General features: G+C 41.7%; 1 protein-coding gene across 3 annotated transcripts in view; it reads right to left on the reverse strand.

The window, feature by feature from the left end:
• Positions 1 to 2370: 2370 nt before the first annotated feature.
• The window catches only part of rad54l2 (RAD54 like 2), a 36124-nt gene continuing 22720 nt past the window's right edge, over positions 2371 to 15774 (reverse strand). For all 3 annotated transcript variants that reach the window (XM_064965695.1, XM_064965698.1, XM_064965697.1), the window contains exons 19-22: positions 10569 to 10753; positions 9989 to 10078; positions 5719 to 5811; positions 2371 to 5500 (exon numbers count right to left, since the gene is read on the reverse strand). In XM_064965695.1, coding sequence (XP_064821767.1) covers positions 4548 to 5500; positions 5719 to 5811; positions 9989 to 10078; positions 10569 to 10753 — 1321 coding nt within the window. In that variant the 3' untranslated portion in view covers positions 2371 to 4547. The remainder of the gene's footprint in view (positions 5501 to 5718; positions 5812 to 9988; positions 10079 to 10568; positions 10754 to 15774) is intronic.

Raw genomic sequence — 15774 nt, forward strand, 5'->3', positions numbered from 1 at the left:
GTTTCCATGTGCATATACAGTGCATTCGGAAAGTATTCAGACCCCTTGACTTTTTCCACATTTTTTTACGTGACAGCTTTATTCTAAAATTGATTAAATAAATAAAACATCCTCAATCTGCACACAATAACCCATGATGACAAAGCAAAAACAGGTTTGAAATTTTTGCTAATTTATAAAAACAAATACCTTATTTACGTAAGTATTCAGACCCTTTGATTGGATTGAATGTCAAATCTCATAGCAATTAGGTTGGCGCCCAGGTGCGTCCGGTTTCCATTCATCATCCTTGAGATGTGGTTAAATCAATTGATTGGACATGATTTGGAAAGGCACACACGCCTGTCTATATAAGGTCGCACAGTTGACAGTGCATTTCAGATCAAAAACCAAGCCTTGAGGTAAAAGGAATTGTCCATAGAGCTCCGAGACAGGATTGTGTCGAGGCACAGATCTGGGAAAGGGTATCAAAAAAAAATTCTGCAGCATTGAAGGTCCCAAGAACACAGTGGCCTCCATCCTTAAATGGAAGAAGTTTGGAACCTCCAAGACTCTTCTTAGAGCTGGCCGCCCAGCCAAACTGAGTAATCGGGGGAGAGGGGCCTTGGTCAGGAAGGTGACCAAGAGCCCCATGGTCACTCTGACAGAGCTCCAGAGTTCCTCTGTGGAGATGATAGAACCTTCCAGAAGGACAACCATCTCTACAGCACTCCGCCGATCAGGCCTTCATGGTAGAGTAGCCAGACGGAAGCCACTCCTCAGTAAAAGGCACATGACAACCCGCTTGGAATTTGCCAAAAGGCACCTAAAGGACTCAGACCATGAGAAACAAGATTCTCTGGTCTGATGAAACCAAGATTGAACTCTTTGGCCTGAATGCCAAGCTTCACGTCTGGAGTAAACCTGGCACCATCATCCCTACGATGAAGCATGGTGGTGGCAGCATCATGCTGTGGGGATGTTGTTCAGTGACAGGGACTGGGAGACTAGTCATGATCGAGGGAAAGATGAACGGAGCAAAGTACAGAGAGATCCTTGATGAAAACCTGCTCCAGAGCACTCAGGACCTCAGACTGTGGAGAAGATTCACCTTCCAACAGGACAATGACCCTAAGCACACAGCCAAGACAACGCAGGAGTGGACAAGTCTGAACAAGTCTCTGAATGTCCTTGAGTGGTTCAGTCAGAGCCCGGACTTGAACCCAATCGAACATCTCTGGAGAGACCTGAAAATAGCTGTGCAGCGATGCTCCCCATCCAAACTGACAGACCTTGAGAGGATCTGCAGAGAAAAATGGGAGAAACTCCCAATTACAGGTGTGCCAAGCTTGTAGCGTCATACCCAAGAAGACTTAAGGCTGTAATCACTGCCAAAGGTGCTTCAACAAAGTACTGGGTAAAGGGTCTGAATACTTCCGTAAATGTGATCAGTTTATTTTTTTTATACATTTGCAAAAAAATAAACGTTTTTGCATTATGGGGTATTGTGTGTATATTAATGAGAAAAATCTATTGAATCCATTTTAGAATAAGGCTGTAACATAAAATGTGGAAAAAGTCAACTTGTTTGAATAGTTTTCAAATGCACTGTAACTTCAAAAAACATCTGTGCATAGAACATACAAAGCCCATAAAAAAAAAATAATAATGTCAGTGTAATATTAAAATGAAGTAACAACGCAGGAGAAGTGTGTTTTATTATGTTAAAATAACATTAACGAAGTAACACAGTTGTCATATGCTGGATACATGGGGGTGGACTGTCCCGATCTCTCACAGTCAGTCTGTGCCACTGCTCTGCTCTTCCACAGACACTGGACAAAAAAGATCAACGTGGACAAAAAGAGAAGGGGAAAAAAATAATACAAATAATACAGCAGATGAATTCATATCCATCGTTATAAATAAAGACTTTTGGTAAATTCATACAATGAGATAAATGACAAACTAGTCAAGGCAAACTAACATTATCAAGATGTTATAAAATAACATTGTTACTTAGACAACATACAGACCATGTTCTCTTCATGATAACACTAAGAAACAATAAGCACAGTGAAACTATTTTGATTGGGAGGGAGGATGGGGATTCCTTCTCCAAGGAAATAGTGTTCCCTATTAAAAGGACTGGGATGATTGGCTAAATCATTTGATAGACACAAGACATGGCCAATTAGAAAAAGGTTGAGGTTCCGAAGTGAGGTGGAAAAAAACATGATCAACTTGAAACAGGCTGTAAGGAAGAGGACAAGGAAGTAAGCAGTAGTGGGTGGGTAGAGTGGAGGTTGTGAGGAGTGTATGGTGAAATAGGGAGTAGAGAGTAAACAAACTCCACAAAAAAGAGAGAGTTATAGAAAAACTCCAGTAGGCTTATTCCACGTCCAATTGCAGATTTTATTCCAGTGGAGAAACAGAACCTTGAGGCCCGATCCATTCCACTCACAATGATTTTGACATGACATCACAGACCGAGAAAGGTACTGACCAACCACGGAGAAACTTTTGACTACTTTAATACACTAAGTAAATGTCCAAATACTTATGTATTCAAACGGGGGGACTAGACACATAGTGCTTTCATTTCTAAATGGTAAAACAGATACATTGCCGTCAGAAAATATTCACACCCCTTGACTTTTTCTACATTTTGTTGTTACAGCCTGAATTTAAAATTAATTACATTTAGATTTTTTTGTCACTGACCTACACACAATACCCTACAATGTCGAAGTGGAATAATGTTTTTCAAGAATGTTTACAAATGAATTCAAAAGGAAAAGTTTAAATGTCTTGAGTCAATACATATTCAACCCCTTTCTAAAAAAAAAAAATTTTTTTTTTATATATATAAAAAAAAAGAGTACACATTGAATATCCCTTTGAGCATGGTGAAGTTATTAATTACACTTTTGGATGGCGTATCAATACACCCAGTCACGACAAAGATACAGGTGTCCTTCCTAACTCAATTGCCGGAAAGGAAGGAAACCGCTCAGGGATTTTACCATGAGGGCAATAGTAACTTTAAAACCGTTACAGAGTTTAATGGCTGTGATAAGAGAACTGAGGATGGATCAACAACATTGTAGTTACTCCACAATACTAACATAATTGACCGCGGGAAAAGAAAAAAAGCCTGTACAGGAAAAAAATATTCTACAACATGCATTTTGTTTGCAACAAGGCACAAAAGTCATTTTGCAAAGAATGTGGCAAAGCAATGAACCTCTTGTCCTGAATATAAAGTGTATTGTATAAGCAAATCCAATACAACAAATTACTGAGTACCAAATGTTACGGGTATGCTTTTAATTGATAAAGACTATGGAGTTTTTCAGGATAAAAAATAAACAGAATGGAGCTAAGCACATGTAAAACCCTAGAGAAAAACCTGGTTCAGTCCGCTTTCCACCAGACACTGGGAGATGAAGCCACCTTTCAGCTAGACAATCACCTGCAAAACAAGGCTAAATCAACACAAGTTGCTTTCCTAGAAGACCGTGAATGTTCCTGTGTGGCCAAGTTAGTTTTGACTTACATCTACTTGAATGATGAACAAAATTTGGCAGAGCTTTTGAATTTTTAAAAGAATAAATGGCCAAATGTTGCACAATCCAGGTGTGGAAAGCTCTTACAGACTTACCCAGAAAGGCAGTGATTACATCTGTGGGTCTAAGGTGCTACTACAAAGTATTGATTCAGGGGTGTGAATACTTACATAAATGAGATGTCTGTATTTCATTTTCAATACATTTCAAACATTTCTAAAAACATCTTTTCAAGAAAATAATCAATCTATTTTGAATTCAGGCTGTAATAAGTCAAGAGGTGTGAATACTTTCTGAAGGCACTGTATGTATGAAAATACACTAAAATAAAAGGTGATATTTTGTACTGTTGCCTCATGAAAAACTATCTCAAATTCAAAATGCTGGAGTATAGAGGCAAATGTAAAAATGTTAGCTTCATTGTCCAAATAAATGTGTAGGGGAGTGTATATTGTCTTCTAGTCCTTTCCAACTGGTTTGCTACAATGTCTATCAAACAGCTAACGGCTCTAAAATCACATTTTTTTAAATTTATTTTGAATGCAAACGGTCCAACAGACGATCACATAGTACCATCTGATGTGAGCTCCGAGGAGAAAGTGTCCTGACAGGCCTCAGTAATCGTCATGGGGGTAAAATAACTGCACGGCCATGCTAGAAGACATAGCAGGAGAGGCAGTGCTTGGAAGCCCCAAGTTCAACCAACTGGTCCCCTACAACAAGAAGTCCATCCATTCCCGTCCATGGTCTCTGGTGCTCAGCCTCACCAACCTCAGGGGCTCAGGCAAATCTTCAGTCTCTTCAGTAAGGTATTCAGCATAAGGATTTTGTTACTTTGTCTTGGTAATCACATTGAGGTACGCCTCGTTCCCTCTCACTCGCCCGCTCATAGGAGTCTGTGTGTGTGTGTGTGTGAGGGGGGCTAAGAGGGTTAGCCAGGTTAGGGTGGGGAGTTGTTTGTATTTGCAACTTATCCCTTCAGGGTTAACGAATGCTGGCTCATTGTCCTGTTACCTCGATGACGTCATCGTCCGAGCTGCTGCCGCCGTTGTCCGTGGCCATGTGATGGGTGTCAGGCCGGCTCAGAGCTGCACCCAGGAGGCTGGAGGGGGAAGAGGAGTAGTGGGAGAGGAAGCTGGAGCTTCCTCCAGAGCTGGCTGGGCCTCCTCCCAGGGTGTTGGGGTACATCCTGGGATCAGGCAGCAGGGACTGACTGTAGTTCAGAGGGAAGCCTGGGGACAGAAGGTCAGCCACACTGGGATTCATCAGGTAGGGGGGCAGGGTAGTGGAGGCAGAGGACACAGGCATGGTGTTGGTGGAGGAGGTGGTGGTGGAGGAGGAGGGGAGGTGTCCATTGCTTCCTGTGGCTGAGGAGGCGTGGTTGAGGAGGTCCGCCCCTGCCAAGGGGAACATGGCCTGCAGGTCTCCCAGAGTCTGTCCTGCTGACTGGAGGAAGGGGGATGAGGAATTGCCTCCCATCAGCAGCGGGTGGCTCATGTGTCCCTCCAAGGCCTGGTTCAGGGGGGGGAAGCCGAGGCCGCCGCTGCCCAGGGAGAGGCCGGGGAAACCGGCTGCTGTCAAACTGCGTTTGCCCCCCACCTGCTTGTGTCCACGGCTTTCGGCCATCTTGCGTTTGGAGCGTTGCAGAGCCTCGCCGATGCTCATTCCGATGTCATCTCTGAACTGCCGGCTGTGGTCCGATTCTGTGGTCTGATTGTGCTGCTGCGTTCCTCCCCCTCCCCCTCTGTCCCCTGTAAACGTGTCCGATGGTGACGGCAGCTCATTGCCCACGGTGACGGTATCCGCGGTGACGGCGTAGCGGTTGAGCTCTCGTAAGATCTCGGGGCTCTCGGGGGTGGAGGGCCACAAGGCGCTGTCGGGGGTCAGCCGTTGGCGCTCTGTGGGAGACGAACAGCCGTTACCGATGGCGTGAAGAAGGGAAACCTTGGAACCTGAGGAAAATTATTAGATTAACTATTCATATATCAAACAGTGCTTCAACTAGATTCCCTTAAGTCTGCATCTTGATGAGGTCTCACTACTTGTGACCCCCAGGGCTCGGTACTAGGTCCACTTTGGTTCTCTCTGTAGTCTGTACACCAAGTCAATCTATCATATCCTGTCAAATGGATTCCTTATCAAATGTAATGTAATTGAACTTATAGTGCACCTCTGTTGGTAGCAGTTCCTCCCTGCACTGCTCTGCTGAGCTTCCCTGAGCGGATGGCAAAAATCCTGCCATCATTGGTCTTGATGTAGGTACCTGTGAGGAAGACTGCAGTTAATGGATGATAGCAAATCAAATCAAACTTTGTCATATGCACAGGATACAGCAAAGTTAACACAGTGCAATTAAATGCTTACTTGCAAGCTCTCCTCTCATGACAACAGCTAATAAAAGTATAAAAGGTATTCAGACAAAAATAAGGCTGCAAGGAAACACCAGTCAGTTTCGATGCTTAGGTTAATGTACCGAGCCCATTATCTAAATGAGATAACTTGGGGAATTCAGGTGCCCATGTGGCTGTTGATAACCACTCGCTAAGGTGTGTACAGTATTTGGATTAGAGTATGTAGAGAAATAATTTGATGACATGCAGGTAGATGTGGGGCCACAGCTTCTACAGTATACAGTGCATTCGGAAATGATTGAAACCACTTTACTCAACATTGTGTTACGTCACAGCCAAACATTAACATGATTTCCCCCCCACATCAAACTACACACAAACCCCATAATGACAAAGCAAAAACAGGTTAAGAAATGTTTGCAAATTTATAGATAAAAAAAGCCTGAAATATCACATTACATAAGTATTTCAGACCAGTACTTTGTTGAAGCACCTTTGGCAACGAATATAGCCTCGAGTCTTCTTGGGTACGCTACACGCTTGGCACACCTGTAATTGGGGAGTTTCTCCCATTTTTCTCTGCAGATCCTCTCAAGGTCTGCCAGTTTGGATGGGGAGCATTGCTGCACAGATATTTTCCGGTCTCTCCAGAGATGTTTGATCGATCGGGTTTAAGTCCGGGATCTGGCTGGGCCATATCCAGAGACTTGTCCCGAAGCCACTCCTGCGCTGTCTTGGCTACAGTGCCTTGCGAAAGTATTCAGCCCCCTTGAACTTTGCGACCTTTTGCCACATTTCAGGCTTCAAACAAAGATATAAAACTGTATTTTTTTGTGAAGAATCAACAACAAGTGGGACACAATCATGAAGCGGAACGACATTTATTGGATATTTCAAACTTTTTTAACAAATCAAGAACGGAAAAATTGGGCGTGCAAAATTATTAAGCCCCTTTACGTTCAGTGCAGCAAACTCTCTCCAGAAGTTCAGTGAGGATCTCTGAATGATCCAATGTTGACCTAAATGACTAATGATGATAAATACAATCCACCTGTGTGTAATCAAGTCTCCGTATAAATGCACCTGCACTGTGATAGTCTCAGAGGTCCGTTAAAAGCGCAGAGAGCATCATGAAGAACAAGGAACACACCAGGCAGGTCCGAGATACTGTTGTGAAGAAGTTTAAAGCCGGATTTGGATACAAAAAGATTTCCCAAGGAGCACTGTGCAAGCGATAATATTGAAATGGATGGAGTATCAGACCACTGCAAATCTACCAAGACCTGGCCGTCCCTCAAAACTTTCAGCTCATACAAGGAGAAGACTGATCAGAGATGCAGCCAAGAGGCCCATGATCACTCTGGATGAACTGCAGAGATCTACAGCTGAGGTGGGAGATTCTGTCCATAGGACAACAATCAGTTGTATATTGCACAAATCTGGCCTTTATGGAAGAGTGGCAAGAAGAAAGCAATTTCTTAAAGATATCCATAAAAAGTGTCATTTAAAGTTTGCCACAAGCCACCTGGGAGACACACCAAACATGTGGAAGAAGGTGCTCTGGTCAGATGAAACCAAAATTGAACTTTTTGGCAACAATGCAAAACGTTATGTTTGGCGTAAAAGCAACACAGCTCGTCACCCTGAACACACCATCCCCACTGTCAAACACGGTGGTGGCAGCATCATGGATTGGGCCTGCTTTTCTTCAGCAGGGACAGGGAAGATGGTTAAAATTGATGGGAAGATGGATGGAGCCAAATACAGGACCATTCTGGAAGAAAACCTGATGGAGTCTGCAAAAGACCTGAGACTGGGACGGAGATTTGTCTTCCAACAAGACAATGATCCAAAACATAAAGCAAAATCTACAATGGAATGGTTCAAAAATAAACATATCCAGGTGTTAGAATGGCCAAGTCAAAGTCCAGACCTGAATCCAATCGAGAATCTGTGGAAAGAACTGAAAACTGCTGTTCTCAAATGCTCATCATCCAACCTCACTGAGCTCGAGCTGTTTTGCAAGGAGGAATGGGAAAAAATGTCAGTCTCTCGATGTGCAAAACTGAGAGACATACCCCAAGCGACTTACAGCTGTAATCGCAGCAAAAGGTGGCGCTACAAAGTATTAACTTAAGGGGGCTGAATAATTTCACGCCCAATTTTTCAGTTTTTGATTTGTTAAAAAAGTTTGAAATATCCAATAAATGTCGTTCCACTTCATGATTGTGTCCCACTTGTTGTTGATTCTTCACAAAAAAATACAGTTTTATATCTTTATGTTTGAAGCCTGAAATGTGGCAAAAGGTCGCAAAGTTCAAGGGGGCCGAATACTTTCGCAAGGCACTGTATGTGCTGAGGGTCGTTGTCTTGTTGGAAGATGAACCTTCTCCCCAGTCTGAGGTCCTGAGCGCTCTGCAGCAGGTTTTCAGCAAGAATCTCTTTGTACTTTGCTCCGATCATCTTTACCTCGATCTTGACTAGTGTCCCTGCCGCTGAAAAACATCCCCACAGCATGATGCTGCCACCACCATGCTTCACTGTAGGGATGATGTGCCTTTTACTGAGGAGTGGCTTCTGTCTGGCCACTACCATAAAGGCCTGATTGGTGGAGTGCTGCAGAGATGGTTGTCCTTCTAGAAGGTTCCCCCATCTCCACATAGGAACTCTGTCAGAGTGACCATCGGGTTCTTGGTCACCTCCTTGACCAAGGCCCTGCTCCCCAGATTGTTCAGTTTGGCCAGGGGGCCAGCTTTAGGATGAGTCTAGGTGGGTCCAAACTTCTTCCATTTAAATATGATGGAGGCCACTGTGTTCTTGGGGACCTTTCAATGCTGCAGACATGTTTTGGTACCCTTCCCCGGATCTGTGCGTTGCCACAATCCTGTCTCGGAGCACTACAGACAATTCCTTCGACCTTAAGGCTTGGTTTTTGCTCTGACATGCACTGTCAACTCCGGGACCTTATATAGACAGGTGTGTGCCTTTCCAAATCATGTCCAATCAATTTAAATTTACCACACGTGGACTCCAATTAAGTTGTGGAAACATATCAAAGATGATCAATGGAAACCGGATGCACCTGACCTCAATTTGGAGTCTCATAGCAAAGGGTCTGAATACTTATGTAAATAAGGTATGTTTTTTTTATACATTTGAACACATTTCTAAAAACCTGTTTTCCCTTTATCATTATGGGGTATTATGTGTAGATTGATGAGGGAAATTTTTTATTTAATACATTTTAGATTAAGGCCGCAATGTAACAAAATGTGGAAAAAAGAAGGGGTCTGAATACTTTCCAAATGCACGGTATATAGTGCCTTCAAAAAGTATTCATACCCCTTGACATATTCCACATTTTGTTGTGTTACAGCCTGAATTCAAAATGGATTATTAAAAAAAATTGTAGCGAATTTATTGAAAATGAAATACAGAAATACCTAATTTACTTAAGTATTCACACCCTTTGCTATGATATACAAAATTGAGCACAGGTGCATCCAGTTTCCTTTGATCATCCTTGAGATGTCAATATAACTTGATTGGAGTCCACCTGTGGCCAATTCAATTGTTTGGACATGACTTAGAAAGAAACAGTTCCCCACAGTTGACAGTGCATGTCAGAGCAGAAACTATACCACGAAGTCCAAGGAACTGTAAGTAGACCTCCGAGATAGAATTGTGATGAGGCATATATCTAGGGAAGAGTATAAAACAATTTCTAGAGTGTTGAAAGTTTCCAAGAGCACAGAGGTCTCCATTGTCAAATGGATAAAATATGGAAAAACCTGGACTCTGCCTCGAGCTGGCAGTTCGACCAACCTGAGCATCCGGGCAAGACGGGCCTCGTAGTCACCACTGAAGATGCTTCAACAAAGTATTGATTATTTGTAAATGTGATATTTCATTTTCAATAAAATGTGCTAATATTTCTAAAAGCATGTTTTCATTTTGTCATTATTGGGTATTGTGTGCTGATGGGTGAGAAAAATCGAATAAATGTTGAATTCAGGCTGTAACAAAATGTGGAATAAGTCTAGGGGTATGAATAATTCCTGAAGGCTCTGTTGGCTGTGTTCTTGTTACCTTTTGACCCTTTGATCATATGGATACTCTCTCCTGCACCGATACGGGCCTGGACATCAGTGGTGCTGTTGGCTCCTGGGATCACTATATCTGAGAGGTCAAAAACAAGGAGTAAAACACATACTGCATTTGTCTTTTTTTTACTGAAATGATTCTAACCTTCTAAAATTGCTTAAAGTTGGAATGGTCAACTTAACATAGCTGCATGACAAATGGCACCCTATTCCCTATGCTGGTCAAAAGTAGTGAACTATATAGGGAATAGGGTGCTATTTGGGACATAGACCCTATAACACCGGTCTATCCTAATGCAGCCCCACAGCGTTTCAGTTATTCCTTCAACTCTTAAACCTACCCTTGGGTCGTGTTCAGTAGGCACAACATGTAAGAAAGTGCTCTGAAAAGGGGAGGTACCATCTAAACGTAATCCAATAAGAAAAGCTAATTTCCATTTTACGTCGCAAACCATTTCGCTACGGTGTGCCCTAATGAACAGGACCATGGCAGGCATATCAGTGTTTATCAACACCAATTCTGTTAAATTCAAACTTTAATGTCCCCGCGGGGAAATGTATTGTACCAGTGGTAGTGACGATCCTCTGGACATAGACGCCAGCCTTCTGCAGGTAGTTGACGGGGAAGCCGACCCCGGAGCTGGAGCCCGCCACGCCCATGCCCGCCATGCGGGGCATCATGGGAATGGGGGTGGACTGGACGGGCCGGACGCTGGCCACGGGCTTCTCATCACCCCGAGCTATGGGACGCCTAGTGGATGAGGATCATACACAGTCTGATGTGGTTCAGATGGCATGGTTCAGATGGCATGGTTGAATTTGGAGGCGAGAAGGGTGATTCTCATTAAACAAGTTTTAACCATGTCTGTAGTAAATAGATACAAAACCATGATGCACCTGCAAAAATATATTATCGTTCTGAAGAGTAAGATGCATAGTTTATTTCAGTGTCTTATTTTTAATACATTCTCCTTAGAATTTTGTAAATGTTCACCCTTAATCTCATTAGCGAAATGCGTCCTGATTAAATTCTCAGGTCAATTTATACAAATTTATTTGAGAAAAAACAAACTTATTATAATAAAACACAATGTTGCTGTAGTATTTCCATAATTCATAACAATGGTAAACTAGCTGAAGTTTACATTTGACTATAATATTTATTACATAAAAATAGTGTCTGTGGACATGTCTCATTACCGTAACACTATCAAGTTCCTGTAAAAACTCAGTTTTAAATAGAATTGTATTCACCCATGATGCATCATCTAGATGAGTTACCATGACCCTTTGCTAAGACACTCGAAATTGAGCTCAGGTGCGTCCTGTTTCCAATGATCATCCTTGAGATGTTTCTACAACTTGATTGGAGTTCACCTGTGGTAAATTCAATTGACCGGCACACACCTGTCTATATAAGGTCCCACAGTTGACAGTGCATGTCAGATCAAAAACAAAGCCACGAGTTCTAAGGAACCGCCATAGAGCTCCAAGACAGGATTGTGTCGAGGCACAGATCTGGGGAAAGGTACCAAAACATTTCTGCAGCATTGAAAAGTCCCCAGGAACACAGTGGCCTCCATCATTCTTAAATGGAAGAAGTTTGGAACCACCACGGCTCTTCCTAGAGCCGGCTGCCCGACCAAACTGAACAATCGGGGGAGCAGGGCCTTGGTCAGGGAGGCGACCAAGAACCCGATGGACATTCTGACAGAGCTCCAGAGTTCCTCTGTGAAGAGAGAACCTTCCAAAAGGACAACCATCTCTGCAGCACTCCACCAATCAGGCTTTTATGGTAGTGACCAGACGTAAGCCACTCCTCAGTAAAAAGGCACATGACAGCCTGCTTGGAGTTTGCCATAAGGCCCCTAAAGACTCTGACCATGAGAAACAAGACTCTCTGGTCTGATGAAACAAAGATTGAACTCTTTGGCCTGAATGCCATGCGTCACGTCTGGAGGAAACTTGGCACTATCCCGACAGTGAATCATGGTGGTGGCAGCATCATGCTGTGGGGATGTTTTTCAGTGGCAGGGACTGGGAGACTAGTCAGTATCGAGGCAAAGATGAACGAAGTACAGGGAGATCCTTGATGAAAACCTGTTCCGATCAAGACCTCAGACTGGGGAAAAGGTTCACCTTCCAATAGGACAACGACCCTAAGCACACAGCCAAGACAACGCAGGTGTGGCTTCGGGACAAGTCTCGGAATGTCTTTGGGTGGCTCAGCCAGAGCTCGGACTTGAACCCGATCTAACATATCTGGAGAGAACTGAAAATGTCTATGCAGCGACGCTCCTCATCCAACCAGACAGAGGATCTGTAGAGAAGAATGGGAGAAACTCCCAAAATACAGGTGTGCCAAGCTTGTAGCGTCATACCCAAGAAGACTCAAAGCTGCAATCGCTGCCAAAAGGTGCTTCAACAAGGTACTGAGTAAAGGGTCTGAATACTTATGTAAATGTCATATTACATTTGCAAACATTTCTAAAAACCTGTTTTTTGCTTATTATGTGTAGATTAACGAGGGGGAAAAAACTATTCAATTAATTTTAGAATAAGGCTGTAATATAACAATGTGGAAAGTCAGGTTCAATTTTGTTTGGTATTCCGTGGATTTCATTTCGAGAAGCCCATGTTATCACACGCACAATCCTGCAGCCACTAGCTAGCTTGTCACTTGACGTTTGAAGTTACCGCCATTCTGCCCGTGGAGCAGAGACAGTGTTCTATTGAGCAGCGACCACTCTGACCATGGCCACAATGACATTCTATTTACTTTAATCATGCTTAATCCTCTGAGTAAACCGTCTAACTTTTAAACCATATACGATTCATAAACGATGAATGAAATCATTATGGGTGAACACCCTACAGAAAACCTAGTTATTTTGACAAAAAAGATTCAGAAGATGACAGAAAACAAGATTCATTAGGGTAAGGACAAATTAGAAAATACATTTTAATATTTACATTTTACATCTACGAATTATGTTTGACTCAGGCCTTGTCATTAGGTAAGCAATGTTAAAAGTTATTAGAAATTGGTTTGTTTACAACTTTTTGGGACTTTGAAGACGGTGGAAATTGTGGTAAAATGCATAAGATCTGATATATAAATATAATAACAATAATAATAATAATAATAATAGTATTATGAAAGACAAATACAGATCCTAATTCAAGTGATCCAAGAGAAATTTAGTGATTTTTGTTGTCAAATGCCAGTTGTGACAATGATCTAACGGGATCATTTGTTTAGATAGGCAGTAAAGATCAACCGATTTCAAGTTTTCATTAAAAAAGTTTTTCCCGGTAAATCTGCATTTTTGGATGACGATTATGGCCGATTACATTGCATTCCACAAGGAAACTGCGTGACAGGCTAAACAACTGTTACGCGAGTGCAACAAGGAGCCAAGGTAAGTTGCTAGCTAGCATTAAACTTATCCTATAAAAAAAACAATCAATCTTCACAAGTTAACTCCACATAGTTGATAATATTACTAGTTTATCTAGCGGGTCCTGTGTTGCATATAATCAATGCGGTGCCTGTTAATTGATCATCGAATCACAGTCTACTTAGACAAACGGGTGATGATTTAACAAATGCACATTCTAAAAAAAGCAATTGTTGCACAAATGTACCTAACCATAAACATCTTTTGCCTTTCTTAAAATCAATACACAGAAGTATATATTTTTTTTAAACCTGCATATTTATAAGAAATTAATGTTAGCAGGCAATATTAACTAGGGAAATTGTGTCACTTCTCTTGCGTTCATTGCATGCATAGTAAGGGTATATACAACAGTTTGGCCCGCCTGGCTCGTTGCAAACTAATTTGCCAGAATTTTACATAATTATGACATAACATTGAAGGTTGTGCAATGTTACAGCAATATTTAGACTTGGTTGATAACAGTTCCGTATTTCACTGAAAGATTAAAGGTTTTGTTTTCAAAATTATAGTTTCTGGATTTGACCATATAATGACCAAAGACTTGTATTTATGTGTTTATTAAATTATAATTAAGTCTATGATTTGATATTTGATAGAGCAGTCTGACTGAGCGGTGGTAGGTAGCAGCAGGCTTGAAAGCATTAATTCTAACTATACTGCGTTTGCCAGCAGCTCTTAGCAATGCTTGATCACAGCGCAGTTTATGACTTCAAGCTTATCAACTCCTGAGATTTGGCACTTTAGTATTGCCAGCCTATTAGAACATCCAATAGTCATAGGTATATGAAATACAAATGGTATAGAGAGAAATAGTCGACGAGTCATAATTCCTATAATAACTGCAACCTAATATCTATTTACTGGGAATATTGAACCACCAGCTTTCATATGTTCTAAGCAAGGAACTTAAACATTAGCTCTTTTACATGGCACATATTGCACTTTTACTTTCTACTCCAACACTGTGTTTTTGCATTATTTAAACCAAATTGAACATGTTTCATTATTTATTTGAGACTAAATAGATTTTATTTATGTACTATATTAAGTTAAAATAATTGCTCATCGAGTATTGTTGTAATTGTCATTCAAAATTATAAAAATGTAAAAAATGGAGAAAAAAATAAAATACATTTGGCCGACTAATCGGGATCTTCTTTTTTTGGTCCTCCAATAATTGGTAACGTGTTCAAAAATCATAGGTAGTAGTTTCGGCCTGCCAATTAGGCTTGCTCTGCCCTATTGAAGTATTTGCAGGTGCTTCCACATGGGTGTGGTTCCTGAGTTAATTAATCAATTAACATCCCATTATGCTTAGAGTCATGAAGAAAATACCCAGAAGAGATCTCAGTGACGTTGAAAGAGAGGTCTCAAATGAGCATAGAGGTTTTAAAGAGTGTGTGTGTGTGTGTGTGTGTGTGTGTGTGTCTCAGTCACCAGATCTCAACCCAATTGAAGTCGGAAGTTTACATACACTTAGGTTGGAGTCATTAAAAACTTGTTTTTCAACCACTCCACACATTTCTTGAAAACAAACTATAGTTTTGGCAAGTCGGTGAGGACATCTACATGGTGCATGACACAAGTAATTTTTCCAACAATTGTTTACAGATTATTTCACTCTATCATAATTCCATTGGGTCAGAAGTTTACATACGCTAAATTGACTGTGTCTTTAAACAGCTTGGAAAATTCCAGAAAATGTCATAGCTTTAGAAGCTTCTGATAGGCTAATTGACAAAATATACATAATTTGAGTCAATTGGAGGTGTACCTGTGGATGTATTTCAAGGCCTACCTTCAAACTCAGTGCCTATTTGCTTGACATCATGAGAAAATCAAAAGAAATCAGCCAGCCAAGACCTCAGAAAAACAATTGTAGACCTCCACAAGTCTGGTTCATCTTTGGGAGCAATTTGCAAACGCATGAAGGTACCACGTTCATCTGTACAAACAATAGTACGCAAGAATAAACACCATGGGACCACGCAGCCGTCATACCGCTCAGGAAGGAGACGCGTTCTGTCTCCTAGTGATGAAAGTGCTTTGGTGCGAAAAGTGCAAATCAATCCCAGAACAACAGCAAAGGACCTTGTGAAAATGCTGGAGGAAAGGGGTACAAAAGCATCTATATCCACAGTAAAACGAGTCCTATATCGACATAACCTGAAAGTCCGCTCAGCAATGAAGAAGTCACTGCTCCAAAACGGCAACCTGCACATGGGGACAAAGATTGTACTTTTTGGAGAAATGTCCTCTGGTCTGATGAAACAAAAATAGAATTGTTTGGCTGTAATGACCATCGCTA

The sequence above is a fragment of the Oncorhynchus masou genome, chromosome 5 (assembly GCF_036934945.1).
Source record: "Oncorhynchus masou masou isolate Uvic2021 chromosome 5, UVic_Omas_1.1, whole genome shotgun sequence".
Classification (NCBI taxonomy): Eukaryota; Metazoa; Chordata; class Actinopteri; order Salmoniformes; family Salmonidae; genus Oncorhynchus; species Oncorhynchus masou.